At 44.3% G+C, this 16,022-nt stretch overlaps 1 protein-coding gene across 1 annotated transcript in view; it reads right to left on the bottom strand.

The window, feature by feature from the left end:
- The window catches only part of KIF13B (kinesin family member 13B), a 172,319-nt gene that overhangs the window by 24,540 nt on the left and 131,757 nt on the right, over positions 1 to 16,022 (bottom strand). Inside the window, exons 26-33 of the mRNA XM_012654927.1 lie at positions 15,343 to 15,398; positions 13,667 to 13,791; positions 12,268 to 12,444; positions 9,354 to 9,446; positions 6,101 to 6,253; positions 5,732 to 5,809; positions 4,456 to 4,509; positions 643 to 754 (exon numbers count right to left, since the gene is read on the bottom strand). Of these exons, the coding sequence (XP_012510381.1) occupies positions 643 to 754; positions 4,456 to 4,509; positions 5,732 to 5,809; positions 6,101 to 6,253; positions 9,354 to 9,446; positions 12,268 to 12,444; positions 13,667 to 13,791; positions 15,343 to 15,398 (848 nt within the window). The remainder of the gene's footprint in view (positions 1 to 642; positions 755 to 4,455; positions 4,510 to 5,731; positions 5,810 to 6,100; positions 6,254 to 9,353; positions 9,447 to 12,267; positions 12,445 to 13,666; positions 13,792 to 15,342; positions 15,399 to 16,022) is intronic.

The raw sequence follows: 16,022 nt of genomic DNA on the forward strand, positions 1-16,022 counted from the left end.
GGGTAATGTGACATTTATGAAAATAAATTTAATAATCTGGATGAAATAGAAAATTCCTTGAAAGACATAACTTTGAAAAACTAACTCATAACAGGATAAAAAAACTAAATAACCCTGTATTAAAGAAACTCAAGTCATCATTTAAAATCTTCCCACAAAGAAGGTACCAGTCCCAGAGAGTGTCACTAGGGAATTCTGTCAAACATTTAAGGAAGAAGGAATACCAATCTTACATAAACTCTTCCAGAAAAAAGATGGGGAAAAACATCTCCCAAGTCATTTTATGAAGCCAATGGAAACACATAAACTTAAGACATGAATAAGAGAAAATAAAAAACTACAGACAGATATTCATTATAGAGCACATACCCCCAAAACCCTTAACAAAATATTAGCCAAGAGAGTCAAGCAATGCAAAGGATAATGGACCAAGATAAAGTGGTATTTATCAGAGGAATGCAAGATAAATTCAACATTCCAAAATCAATGTAATTCAACTTGTTAAGTAAGACAAGAAAGGGAAAAAGTTCAGATGGACACTAACTAGCAGAACAGAGGTTACCTGGCAGGAAATCCTCACTGAAGCTTTCTGGCAGTGCTCACACTTCCTGGTAGTGATTGAGAAATGAAAAGAGAACTTACCTGGATCCGGAGAATGGTTATTTTGGGGACAAACAGGCAGGACAGGGGGGACTGGAGCCACTCCACTGGACACTGTCGTCTGGGATACGTCCTGCTGACTTTCCCACCGGCCCTAGGAAAGAGTGGGTAACCTTGTTTCAAATTAATCAGTTAACAAAAAAATTTAAAGATATTCAAGAAAAACTGTTATATATCACTGAAGCTTTAGTCCCTTTACAGGACATGGTAAGTTTGATTAAATGAGCATATTTCTTCTTATACTTGTCATCTTGCTTGTTGTATTAATATTAATTTTCCTAATAATTGTTAACACCCCACATTTGGATCTTGCCCCACTTTACAACTCCTAATGAGTTCTACTCTGACATTCTTTCCACGGCGTACATCATGTGTCCTCCCTATAAAACGTGGATGTATGAGGATTTTCCTTTCCCTCAGTCCTCCGTTAAGTTCTGCCTCTGAGGCTGTGGCTGCCATCCTGCCTCAAGACACCCTTCCTCACTCCGCTCCCACCTGAAACCTGCGAACGCTCTACCTTCAGGAGGTGCCTCCCTTCCCCCCCACAAAACGTGTTTTCACGCATAGTTCACAAAAGTAAAAATTCTCAGTATATTACCAAGCCTCTCACTTTTAATAGCTATTGAAGATAATAAATTCCAGTTAAATCCAAGTCAAATAACCACAAGTTCTCAATTATGGAAGTCTCTGAATTAACAAATTTTATTGTATCCTCAGCCTATTTTGTAAATTCCCATTAAAGAGATTTCATCAGTTGATGGATTAAAAGACCATTCCTAAAACCCAAGGTAAGCTGTAAAAATGGTGATGCCTTTAAAGCACTTTTAACATCAGCCCTGTTTAACGAAGAAACAAACCCCAAACGTTACTTGTACAAAATTCAGTAAGAAATGAGCTACAAATCATTTAAATGCTTTAAGTTCCCTTTGATCCTCTGATAATCACTAACTTCTTTTTCACTAGAGTTTAATAATGGCATGCAATACGAGTTTAAGCTAGCGTTTCACAGATGAATGACCCTAATGATTACCTCAAGTTTTCTTTACTAATTGCCCGAAAAGCAGGATGGGAACAGCACATTCTCGGCTGCTCTTAAAGATGGATCGAGGTGGAAAGGCTTCTTGGGTTTCAGACACGTATTGGAAACCTATCTGCTCTCAGCAGCAACCTAAGTACTGATCACAGGAGCCAACAGTCCTAAGTGATCTGGATCCTGTACAAGCTACTGGCTGATGTTAACTTCATCAAAAACTCCCACCAGAAGATGACAAACACACCACTTACTAGTTTATTAAAACATAATCTTCCCTAAAATAACTTTACAAATACCGATATTATTGTTGAGTGTTACTTGCAGAGGAGCTCGACGCACGGCCACCCTGGGGAGGAAAGCCCAGTGACTGCCCAGATTAACTCCGTGCCCAGCATCGCTCGGTCTTGGTAGATAGTCACGAAGAGCCTACCAAGTTTTCATTTTACCGACAGAAAACATGCTCACAATAACGATGAAACATCCAATAACGGTGAATAGTAACAGCGCTTCAATTAGCGATCATATTTTATATTTTCCACTGAAAGGCTTATCCCAAGAGTGATTTTATTTTAGGCCCTATGGTGAATTTAAAATTTGGAATAATCAAATTCCATTTTTTTTCCCCAGGTTAATCAGTTCATCAATTCAGTCGTGGTGTAGCAGCAGCAAGGAAGGGTGGAGAACGCGGCTGGCCTACTTCCAAGTGACATCAGGCCAAACTGAGAGTTTGGTTTTAGAAACTTACCACTCCCTCTTACCTCCCAGTGGCCCTAATCCTACCAAACTCTTCCACTCCTGCCTCCCTCTCAGTGTCACTCTTGTGCCCAACTGAGGACTCTGTGCTCTGATACTTGCTGAAAACTAAGAGGGTGGGGGGGGACACGTGACCCTCTGCGGGGCCCCGCCCTGCTTCTGAACATCGTTCCAGCTGCCCCGAGAGCTCCCGTGCGGTGTGGTGGCATGTGGCACGGAAGACACGGCACACAGACCCTGCAGTCTATAATCTGACGTGTCATCAGCATCAGAGGGACAGACACATGGACTAATGGAACACGACCCCAGAAACAGCGCACACGAGTCTGCAAGGCAGATGTCACTGATGTAATCACAGCTGTGCCTCCCCACGAGGCCTCAGTTCCTCCTCGGCTCACCTGTGAGGGTGCCTACGGGAGGCCCCCCTGTCCGGGTTCTGCCCACACACTCCCGCCACGCGACCCTCGCCCAGGTGTACCATCCTGAACACAGCAGGCGTCCTCAGCCGCCAGCGGTGCTCACGCGGGTGCCTCTCCCCAGCCTCGTCTGACCTGGGCACCCTCCAGTGGGTGCTCAGGAATGACGCCCGCCCAGCGGTCCCCCGTGCTCCCTGGGTGATGTCTATGGGCCGTCTACCCCTGTCGCACTCCGGCTCTGCCTACGTCCCCCTATCACAACGTCACTGCTCCTTCTTGTGTACTGACTGGCGCAGAAGAGTCACGGTAACTTTCTTTGAGGAAGACACCATTGCTTTCCACTATGTGTGCATTTTAAGATGAATCCTGGTCAGTTCTTTCCGGGACCTTACAATTGAAGATTTGGGTTAGATACACTTCCCCAAAAACAGAGAGAGTCATGTCCTTTCTTATAAATATATTTTCCTTAGGACGTTTTATTTATATTTAAAAATGACTCTACAATTTTCCAAAAACTCTGCTTTTTTCAGGTAATCACAACTTACGCTAAGCTTAGCAAATCAAGCCCGCTGCTGGTTGGATGTGAGCGAGTACCGCACTTTAGCACACGTGCACAGACCCGTGTCCACGCACGTGCTCACATGCACCAATGAGCGGGTAGTAATTTACGTGTCTGTAAACATACGTATTATTTCAGGCAAATGACTGGTAATCTAGATCTTACAAATGTCACGGATTCATCAACTTCATCTCTATCGTGCTCCCTAAGTTGTCATAAGGAAAATGTCAAACATACAAAAACAGTGTAGAGTAACTGACAACAGAAATAGTACAATGTCCTCCATTCGGCCTTAATAATCACCGTGAAACAGCCTGTCTCTGATCTACTCCTGTCCTCCGCACCCCAGATCGTTTAACGACGACTCCCCCACAGCTCACCGTCCGGCACGATGACACCCACCACCGCCCTCCCCCACAGCTGCGACGTCAACACCGAGCGGGCAGCACACAGCTGCAAGCGCCAGCATCTAACCGGGCCCCTCAAAAACGACAGGCACAGACTGTGATGTGTGGCATTCAGGTATGGATTTCAAGGAGTGCTAACCTCTTTTAAGTAAGACTTACCTATGCCGAAGACTCTGTTAAACAGGGGAAGTTCTGTTAATGAGGAAATAGATGAATTCCAGCTAACAAAATTTCTGTTTCCTTATTTTTCTTTCTTTTAACTAATAATACTAAGTTTTAGGCATAATCTTCTTATTCTTCATAAAGTTTTCAATCATTATTTCAATACTTGACTATTAAAAATCTGATTTGAGGTTCCTTTTCTGACAGAAATAGGAAGAAAAGTTTAGACAGAAATATGAACTTTAGCAAAATAACTTGTTTTTAACCCCGACAGTAAGAGGGTCTAGTAAACCTTATTTTAGCTGGCAGGTTAGAAGAGATGAACGCTACACACTGTCCAATAAATTTCACATAGTGTGGGGAGTAGGAGACCTTCTGGCACGCAAAAGCAATGTGGTATTTGAGAAGATCAAAGTTAAAAGGGAAGTAAGTCTCAAACTGATGGAAATAGTTTTAAACACTCACTTTGTTGCTGCCTAGACTGTATGATGGGATGAGATCTTGTCGGCTTCCAGACCACTGAGGAAGAAAGACAAGAGGATTAGTCCTTTGTGTGTCCAAGTACACAGCACGTGGTCCAGGACGTGGGGGCTGAGACCCAGTCAACCCAACGGCAAAGCTGGGAGGCAGCAGGGAGGTTGCCAAGACCAGCGCTGCAGGCTAGTGGCCTCTGGGACACCAAAAACAATGAATTGTTTACTAACGATTTTCAGACGCGAGGTTCACATAAGACCTGGACATCCAGTTTACACCGAGGCAACACCAAGAGATATTGCATTTGCTGACGCCCTTCTGTTTGAAGGGTGTCAGGTTACTGTTATCTTACCATGGCCTGAGCTCATCATCCCTTTCTCTGGGTATTCGTAGCAAATATAAACTCACAAACTTTATTTTAAACTATCAGATCCCAAATACCAAGTCTCTGCATAGATCAGTATAATTTAATATATTTAACACATTTACCTTAAAGCGGTATTTCTAAACGTCTGAGAGTGGTCCTGATCTTTCCGTCTGAGATGGTCAGGATGTCACTCTATGGTCACTGAGGGGCCACGTGGCTCTCTGGCGGGTAACCTTTCCTATCACTCCCTCTTCTCCCTCGAACACTAGCCTAAGGTTAGCTGCTCTTTCGACAACATTTGTATGGTGACTTTTCTCCTAAAGTGCTATATTTTTCATATCTACATCTTTAGCAAAAATGAGGGGAGGAACAATAAATCTAGGGGCCATAAGCATATTTCTTATGTGAAGAATTAGTCCCATAGTTCGATATATCCATAAACTAATCTATGTTTTAAAAAACAACGAACTTGAGCCACCGTTATGAAACAAACCTGGCCTACTTTACTCATTTATATTACCCTGCATGGTCTGGAGCAATCAGTTTGTAAACCTAGTCCAGACTTCTCAATTTAAAAATAATTAACTTAAGCCCAGAAAATGTCACTGGCTTGTCCTGGGCACTTGGCTAGTTTTAGTTTAGTTCCACAAACATTCGCGGGAAATCTACAGTCTACGCTAGGCAGTGGTGACTGGAAGATAAACGAGAAACATCTGAGAAGTGCAATACTTGTGTGATGCTTCCTCTAACATATTAGTAGGAACAGAGGCAGAGGTACGCACAGACACCCAGGGAAGGAAGGGACATCTGAGATGAGATTTAAAGGTTGGAGAAGGGTTATTTAAAAGGACAGAAAGGAGATCCCAGGCAGAGCACGGCACTGGGATTCCAGGCACTCACTCTGTTCACATTTGGAGAGCTAATGCTCCTCCTATTCAACTTCCCTTTTCCTGTTAACTGTTCCTTCACCGCAACTTCCTGTGAATCAGAAAATACAGAGAGGAAAAATGCACGTGAGACACACTCCAAGAGCAATACCGTCTGTTGCCTGGATCCACCGTCCCCAGACATTCCTAGTTATTTAAATAATGGCTGCTGCTGTACACGACCAAATGACCCAATCTCCACCACTCTGCATTATTCGAAGTTAATCGTGTGACAGTCAGCTCTTCAGAAGTTCGGATGCAACAACACTGGAACTACAGAGAGTCCCGCGCAGAGCCCGCTGGCTGAGTGCCGCTGTCCTGGCTCGACACCCGCCGGGCTGACCTGGCGGAGGCGGTCCAGGGTGAGCAGGTTTTCCACGGCCAGCACGCTGCGCAGGTACTTCTCGATGTGAGCCTCGGCGTCGGCCGACGCCGGGTTCTCCACGTTGGCGGCCATCCTCGCGAGCGCTTCTCGCTCCTCCACGCCCTGTGCATCCTGAAGGCCGGAGAGTTGTGCGTTAAGTATGTTACCAGAGAAAACATAAAAGCTTCCTGATCTACACAGAATTCTGAACAGATATTAATAGAATGTATTCCAAAATCCCATTTTAAAGTCAGCTTTTGGAACTCAAAATTCATTTTTCCAAGAAGGAAATGGTGATCAGCCTACCAGTTAACTTGAAAGGCTAGTTGAACAGAGCATCGCTGAAACACAGCATATTCTGGACAGAATCGTTCCCTATTCCCATTGCAAAAACCCCCAACAACAACAAAACCGTGACGGGGTTAGAACGGATTCGAGTCTAGCCAGAAACATGGCCACCATAACAACAATATTCAGGAACATTCCCCCCACCCCACAACTAGGAGGGGAGCAAGAGAAGAGCTAGGATGACACAGAGGGTGGGACCCAAATCGCCCCGGCGGGAAGTAGGCACAGTTCAGAGAACAGAATAGAAATAAGGTTTCGCCCCCACTACTGAGCAGCCTACTGCGGACGACACATTCAGAATCTGGCAGTTTCCAAAGCTGGCCTCAGTCCTCAACCCTGGAGTGGCAGAGCCAAAGGCTCAGAGTCGAGCAAGAAGAGACGTAGGTAGGTGAAATCTCACGCACTGCACTTCCTGGTGCAGCCCACCCGTCCCTGCTCCTCCGGCGTGAGCTGGCCGTGCACATGAATGGGACAGTCCCAAGTCACGGAGGGACTGCGTTCAAGTATTTAATTATTTCAAGTAAAGTGGGTTCATAGTAAATTCCTCTCCTCAGGGAAAATCAGATACTTTATTTACTCGTGCATTTCTTATAATAATGTCAGAACTACAAAACGTACATCCATATGCCACCGCATCTTAAATGCCATCAACTGTAAGATAAAACATAATTTTATATACGACTAAGAAAAAAAACTCTGCCAATTAATTTTAGGATACCATCAATTATAAAACATTCTAACGACAAAGATATTTTTAAAAATTTAAATGAGCCTTAGAACAGATTGAAATATGGGAGGATTTGTAAGATGGCTTAAGTTCACAAAAACTTTGTTCCCTACAGTAATTCATCGAGCCTTGAAAAGACGGACTCGTTCTCATTTCCCATGTGACAAGAGAGGAAGGCCACATAATTAGCGAAGGACGCAAGACCAGAACTTGCGTCTCCTGACTCCTGGCCGAATAGTCTTTCACCACCGACACAAAATACTTCAGCCTCTGCAGGAACAGACATTATCCCGATTTTGTGAGGAGAGAGAAATAAACTGTCTCTGTTGCTCCCTAGCCTGGGACCACTTTTTTTTGCCATGATGCCCTGATGGTTTCTGTAACATGGAACACAAAAAACTTTAGGGGGCTTTTTCATGATAAAACTTGATTAAGGGATCTTTTTAAGTCCTTACACAATCAGCTTTATGTTTCATTTTTCCTTTATGACCGGGATTTGATAATGTGAAAACGATGTTAGCCAGCTTGGATGTTTAGCTAATTATTAATATTAACAGCCCAATCACATGAGGTTATGTTTATCTTCAAGCTGATTCCCCCACATTTATTCTCTTTTAAAACCATATTACTTAAGAATGGAGGCACCTTTGAAATGGATAAGAAAACTACAGGAGGGAGGGAAGGAGGGGGGAGGGGAGATGAAACAGAGAAGGGACAGTGAAGGCAGCTCAGTGTGGCCGTCACTGCTGCTCAGCTGCACTCAAGCCATTTATTAAGATCTGAAACCACTGGAAAAACACAATAAAGTCTTTATATACAGAGAATAAACAGCAAGTCTCTAGCTAAACATATACGTATGCTTGTTCTAAATCTTACAAGAGTGAATGAAGCACACAATCTATTACAGACCCAAGATTTTGCAGCTAATCTAACTCCGCAAACAGGCTTAATTTTTAAATGTTCAGCAGGCTCCAAATTAAATAAATAGTTAATATTGACTATATAAGTCTAACACTTGGAGGATCTAGGAAAGAACTAGTACTATCTCATGTTATCTGAGAGGAAAAGCATTTTGCAATACAAGATATCTAAAATAAAACCCAAGTACTGTGTAATCTATTTTTTCTTTTCTAAAAACTGGTATCTGTATTAAAATATACATTGTCCACTTATTGTTTAAATACTCAACAGAATCGACGGACAGATCTTAAGTCCAGAAATGAAGAGAACGGTGTCGGTGTTGCTGGTGTGGTCCAGGAGGGGTGTCCCCCACCCGGATGTCGCACACCCTCATCCTTCCACTTCCGAGGAAACTACGTCTCCACCCCTCACTCCCTCCCCATTTTTTGATGGTGATTGGGGAGAGGGGACTCCCTCTTTTTCAGAGTCCTTCCTTAGGTCCCCCACTTCCCCTGCCTCTGCGAGGTGCACCCCCTCCCCCAGCTGTGCCACTGCCTGGGGGGAAACACCTATTAATAATTCAGGAATTACGTATTAGGAAGTATGTGTAATATAAGCCACATCTTCCATCGAGCTTCTATCAGGTATAATTTTAAGCTCCACTTATCTGAATCCTCTATCTCAGTTTAGAAACAGAAATAACAGTAGTACTGACAAAGTAATAGGTATAATAACAACAACAGAAAGTACAACTTGTTTAGTATGTGCACAACGATTTGTACACATTGTCTCATTTACTCCTTAAAATCTCTGTGCAGAATGTATTACTAACTCCATTTGACAAATAAAAAAATTTAGGCTCAGAGTAATTTTCCTAAGTTTTACTTTGTTAATAAGTGACAGAAACAAGACTTCTGTTTGACTCCAAGATCAAACATGGATCTCCATGCAATGCTATGGCACCTCCCTTCACGGCTTACATAGTTACCTTCTTCTGTTCTGTTCTATGAGTAAAAAGATGTTGATTTGCTTTTCAAAAGAAAGTTCTTCAACAAATTATTAAAACTAGAACTTTTAAAGCCACAGTACATTTTAGTAGAAATTAAGAGTCGGCGATTCCTCTAAAAATCTACAGCATTTCCCTAAATATATCTTTTTACTTCATACGTATTTCTTCATACATAGGCGACTTTTCAGGGAGTTAGCTCTTTTTAAGTGCTTATTTTCAGTAAGTTCAAATTGCATATGATCCTTCACCTCTGGAATATTGGAGACAATTTCAAAAGTCACTCCACAGCCAGGAATAGAACTTCGATGAGACATCTTTTTTAGGAGACTCTGAGCAAAACCCTGTAGAAAAACAAAATAGAACACATGGTTTCCCATCTCAAAAACTGAGTTTACTTTAACAAAAAGATGGCATAAAGGATACTGCGCTCATTCTTTTTTTTTTTCTTTTTAAGATTTCATCTTTCTACTAAGACTGCGCTCATTCTAACAAGAAGAAAACAGAGCATATTCCAAACAAGTGAAATCCAAATCACCAAATATGGTTTCCTCGACTCCGTCCTAGCACAAAACAAACAGCACAGAATCATTTTGTGAGATGCCTGCAGTGTATGACAGGCCCTATAACCAACACAGGAACAGTACCAACTGTAAAGTGCAGAACCCAACAGTAGGTGCTGGATAAACTCTGCTTAAATGATACAGAAATAAGACTGTTGACTTCCACACAATAAATGACCTTCCAACTAAGATGTAAACAGGGACGGGTGATGCTCACACGTTTATCCCCCCAGCATGATGGACATCTTGTCCCAGGAATATTGACAAGTTCAGGCATTAAATTCTTGACTAAAGCAGGATCGTTACGAAGAATGATTTAAGAGTGCACGGTCATTGTTTATGCTGACTGCGCTCCTTGCAGTTAGGATTGAACTGTTGAATTAATGCAGAGATGACTCATTTGAAGATGCTGCTGATGCAAATGCCCTGCAGAGGCTGGAGAGAGCGGGGACGAGGGTGGAGCGCCGCTGGTGGATAAAGGTAGGCAGGAGAGGGAACGTGCGAGGGGCACCGAGCCTCTTCCCCCATGCAAGAGGGAAGGCAGAAACGTGAAAACCCAAAAGAAAACAGAGATCCAGCTATTTGGTCTTAGAAATACATAATTTCACAAACCTATCTGGTACTTTATTTCATAGTCGATGATCTTTAGTCAATTTCTTAAACAACTTTAGCATCTCAGAATACAGAGGTTGTTTATTTCATCCCTTCCCTCCCTGACTTCGGCCTTGCAGTGCTGGGCCAAGGCCAGTTACGCCGGTCTTTTTCACAGGGGCGGTGGAGGAAGGTGTGGGTGCCACTGTTGTCTTGCCGTGTTGTCGTGTCGTGTTTGTTTTCCACTTGTGTGGATTTAGTGAAGCTGACCTGCATGGATTAAGGTCATTATGGAAGGCTCTGTTCTTGCTATAAAGAAGCAATTTTTAGAAAAGAAATATTTGAAATTGAGAGGGAAAATGGCATGCCTTAAAATACTTCCAAATTATTTCAACCAGGAAAAAAAAAAAGGGGCAAATTGGCCCCAAAAGTAAAAAAAAAACCAAAAAAAAAAGAAAAAACCAAGGAACCCAACCGGGAACCCTTCCGCCAGAAGCCGCTGCAGGCCCGGTGGCTGTGGCCAGGTCAGTCTCAGGGCCTGGCAACCAGGATGTCTCATTCTGAAATGGAAAATCACTCCTCCAAAGGCGCCCCAGGAGCAGGGTGTCTTTTTCAGTCCCTCACAGACTTACAAGAAAAGGGAGACAGAGTGATCGGGAGACACACCACATACATCTACAGCTAACCCTGCGACCCGGGTTTTATTGATGTTGGACTGCCAAGCTAAAGAGCTGCAATTTTAACAGCATTACCGCCAGTCTTCATTTCAAAGATTGATATCAGTGTGACATTTAGAACTAAAGATTAATTTTTAGGGGTGGAGATTACATCTAGGAGCCTGTCAACCATGACTGCGCTCTTTTAAATGAAAAGATTTTCATCTATCCTGGTTTTAGTCGGTGTATTGAGAATGCCTCAAGAAAGGGAGATAAGACAGTTACAAAGGATCTCCAGAGGCGATCTCCCAAATCCTCCCATTGGCACAACCAGTAACAGGAAGAATTTAAGTTCTTGCATAGAAGTTCTCCACTAAACCCCTGCACGCGGCACAAGGCCCTTCACAATCCAGCCGCAGCGACGCTGAAGGCCACAGTCCTTGGCACACCAGGTCCATCTTGTCACACTGCGCTTCTCATGGTGTCCCGAGCCTGCCCGTCCTTCCTCACTCTCTCGAAACATGTGTTTCCCCCTCTCCATGCAACAGCCATCTCCTCTCCTTTGCCTGGTCTCACCCCTCTTCTGTAAAGTGCCAGGTCAGATGCGGCCCTCCTCTTCAAAGCCTTCCCTGACTTCCTCAGTCTGAACCCTTCATTCTTTCATCTGCGACCTCACGGCGAGTGGGGAGCACCTGCCCTATGGCCCTCACCCCCACACGGAGCAGGTGTCTGTCTATGTATCTACATATGCAAATTGACCTGGCTCTTTAAGGACACAGACTGGTTTTTTTTTTCTTTGAGATGGGGTCTTGCTATGTTGCCTAAGCTAGTCTTGAACTCCTGGGCTCAAGCAATCCTCCTGCCTCAGCGTCCTAAGTAGCTGGGACTACAGACACATACCGCTGTGCCCGGTTCACGTCTTATTCACCTTTTGATCCCAAAGCCAAATATACGAATCCAAGACTGCAAGGGAAAAAGCTCTGGACAGAGGAGGGTCAGCAGCCCCGTGCTGAGGAGCTAACAGCTGGCCTGCCAGGGAACCTCCTCGCTGTGCGGGACCCACGTGAACTTGCCCATCGAAGGGCTGTGTGGCACCCACAACAGTGACTGTAGTTTGTGAACTTGCCATAGAGAGATGCAGCAGAGCAATTTAATACTCCAGGAAGGAAGTCGGGATGACGCACTCGGGGCCTGCAGCAAGCACGGTTACAGGACAGCAACAGGCACCTGGCAAAGCAAAGCTTGGCGTTTCCCAGCCCCTGCCTGGACAGGGGCCCAGGCAACCATGTCACAGCCCTGCCCTCCTGTCGCACCTGTGGTTAAAGTCATTTCTTCAAGTTGAACTAAAGACTCACCTGCCGGCCGTGAACGTGGACGCAGATTCTCTTGCGTAACACCAGCTGCATGTCGGCGGGGTGGCTGAGCTGCACGGTGACGCGCACGATCAGAAACACCCGCTCGTCGCCGGGCGTGCCCTTGCTGAGCTGGGGGCAGTCGTGCACCGCGGAGTCCCAGGAGGCTTCTGCTTTAACCTGCAGAGCAGACAGAAAATGCTCTTCCCTCTTCTCCACAGAAACAAAAACGCTCTCAAGGATCCCATCTCGGCTTGGGCTGGAGGGGGACCGGCCGGCCACGTGCGAGGTTCTACCGTGAGAACTGCCGTGCACGACGAGGGAGGTGAGGGCGCGACCTCAGTCCTCGGCCCGGAAAATACAGAGCATGACGCTCCTGGCTGGGCTGTTCTTAAAATTTTTTTATTTTGAAAAATGCTCAAATATCAAGAAAAGCTGCAAAAATTCAGTACAGTGATGTCCTATATACCTCACATCGAGATTCCCCAACTGTAAGCATGTGGTCACTTTTGCTTCTCCCTCTCACGACGCACAAACGTTATCATTATTGTGAATCACTTTCGAGTACGCTGCAATTATCACATTTGGAAAATTTAACATCAATACGACGTTATTATTTAATACAGAATCATATTCAAATGTTTCAGTTTTCCCAGCCCAGGATCACGAGTTGCACCGAGCTGTCACCCCCCCAGCCTACTTTACCCTAGAGTCGCGCCTCGGCCTTTCTCGGTGGTGCTTTTGACACAGACCGGAAGGGCGCAGACCCGCTGTTCCATAGAACGTACCGCCACCAGGTGTGTCTGTCTCCTCAGCGTTAGATCCCATCCCAGTTTTGCATCTTAGTTAGGGACACCACTAAGTAACGCTGTGTCCTCAGACCATCACACAACTTTTCCTCCTGAAAATATTTTGTAATTTTTCAAACGTACTCAAAATTAGAAAATAAACTCCCATGCTATACCCATCACTCAGATTCAACCGCTAAAGTCAAGATTTCGCCACATTGCCTTCGACGATTCTTTTTTGCCTTTTTAAGAAATCCTTACGCAAGAATTTCAAAGCGAATCCCAAACATCGTGCCATTTCGCCTCTGCACGCTGCAGGGACACTTGCTCCCGCCACTGCTGACAGGACAGAGCATGAGGCTCCCGCATCCTGCGGACCCGAGCTACTCGCGCTAACTGGGAGCGGTCACCAGCAGAGGAAGCGGGAAGGCAGATGGACGTCACCTGACATTCAAGTTCTGTTCCTTCTCGAAGTCATAATGAAAGGTTTTCATTTATGTATTCTGAGATATGTAAGCATGGAAATGGTCACCTTGCCGATGGTTTTGAAAGCCTTAAGGGCAGGGTAAGGAAATGACTTTTTATCTGATCTTCCCTAGTCACGCAGCACTCACCTCTCCTTCATGATGTTTTACAATCTGCAACTCAAAGAACTCCTCTTCCTCTTCCCCCGTCAGGGTAGCATCCCACCCGCCAGCTTCTGGGTCATCGAGATTATCCTGAGAGCTGAAATCATCAGCTAAAAGCAAAGATGTTCCAGTAAGTACTGAGATCGTTTTAAAGGATAACCCTCCCAGCTAAATCTCCGTGTGCTTATTAAAATTCTTCTGCTTCCAATTTCATTTGCTTTTTGCTCTGAAATCTTCACGACACTGATGATAACCATTCAAAAGTTCACAGATCTTAGAGACAGAAAGTGCCTCAAGAAATTATCTTATCCAATCAGCCACATTTATGCCTTATTTTACACCAAAAGCAAATGAAGCCAAGATACCCAAGAGGTTATTCGATGTCCACTCATAAATGTCAACAATAGGATTGTAACCCAAATTCCACCTTTTAGCACACTGAAGAAATGAGAAATAAGCAAGAGTGATTCCAGTTAAGTTCAACAAAAGGATCCACCAGCTCCACGCGCTAGAAACTGAGTATTGTACCACGGCCCTCCCAGCTCCCTGCCACCGTAGCCTGTGAACAGACACTAAAGTGCCTTTTCTAGTAAGTGGGCGTGTTGGAGTCAAAAACGTGCCTGAGGCCGACCAAAGTCCTGATCATCTCTGCGGATATCCAGACTAACTGGTCTTCCTTACTTTTTTTCCACTTTCTCACGCACCCCCAACTACAGACATGAGTCCCTTGCCCATCCAGGAAGCCTAACACAGGAACAGGCCAGAGCCACCCTCAGTCCCCAAGCTTCAAGAGAACGAGTTAGGACAGGCTCTTACAGCAGTGCAGTAAGAAAGCAGCTCCCATCCCAGCAGGCGGCCAGACGGCGGTGGCAGAGCTCAGTGTTGCTCTCCAACTCCGCATGTTTGTAAAAATCTTCCATATAAGTAAGCTAAGTAGCACAGGATGCTAATATGTATAACTCACTGTCAGCCCAGTGGAAGAAAACCACTGAAGACATCCAAGCGTGTCTATTCAGGAGAGTTAATTTTAATACACAGTTCTCCTGCAGATGTTGTAGGAATATAACTGCTGACTTTTAACTTATTTTTAGCTCCTTAATCTACCTTTCCATTTCCTATTTTTCTTCCAACAGGCAGAATGGATGTAAAATGTACCAGACCCAAAACATTTCACATGGGGGAGGGGATCAGTTACTTTAAAAAAAAAAAAAAAAGGCAAGGCAGGGATGCATGGCACCAGCACTCACAGAGAAGGTTGAGAAATTTATTAGATAACGCTAAGAAAACACCAGAAGAAGAAAACATGCCATGTAAGTATCGCTAGTTATTATTCCTTTCCAGAGAGACAGCTTTCCCCAGGAATTAAAGAAAATACTTTAAGTGCAGGAAAACATTACCACCATCCTAACCTGTTGGGAGAACAGAGCGTCCCACAGCACCGTGGGTCGTGCATGATGAAGCAGCATTCCTTCTACTGCTACAAAAACACAACTCTTAAACGATTCAGTCTCCGTCAAGGACCAGAGTGTGTGGGCACACATGAGATGGACTCCAATCTTTGGCAGACAGAATTGCCTGATGACACACTGGGTTAGAATCTCAGTGTCACGCAGGCACTAACTTGTCGGAGGTGAGCCTTCAGAAAACACCTCCTCACTTACCATTTAAGTCAAGGAATATAACAGGAATGTGGGTTTCCATCCCAGGCACTGGTGTCCTACAACATGAACAGCAAATGGCATCTCAAGTCGAGCACGCCTTCTCAGCAGCACACAAACCTCAAGACACAGCCTCGACGAGCACTCAGAGCCATTATGGGGAAATGGTAACCTTGGCCATTGGTTCCAACATCAGAGACGCCACAGTCTTAACTGTAGCTGCTGCGTCATATGTTCTGATGCCAGAACTCAGTCTTACAAGACACACCTGTTTACAGTGAAGTTCCCTTGTTTAAACCTACTTTCTTATAAAATGATATACTTAAGGGCTCCCTATGGCTTAATTTACTATTTTTAATTTCTATAAAGTGGCACAGGACATTTGCTGACAGTACAGTTTAAGCCAGCACCAAAACCAAAAACGCGTGGAGATGCAATTTTCTTATGACCGAACAGTCTTTTAAAGGAATGACCCAAGTAATTAACATATTAACTATTTTTTCAATGCTAAGTGCAGCGGTACTAAATATTGATTTAGGTTCTCAGAAATCTTAATGACTTTGGCCGATAACAATATTATTTAATAAAACAGTTTTAGGCCATAGTTATTCTACTTGTGAAAGTAATTTAACAGTTTCTTTTGTTCAAACAACTTTTTCCCCATAAGCCATTACAAATCTTCC

This window comes from Propithecus coquereli, unplaced genomic scaffold, assembly GCF_000956105.1.
Source record: "Propithecus coquereli isolate 6110/MARCELLA unplaced genomic scaffold, Pcoq_1.0 Scaffold451, whole genome shotgun sequence".
NCBI classification, from domain to species: domain Eukaryota; kingdom Metazoa; phylum Chordata; class Mammalia; order Primates; family Indriidae; genus Propithecus; species Propithecus coquereli.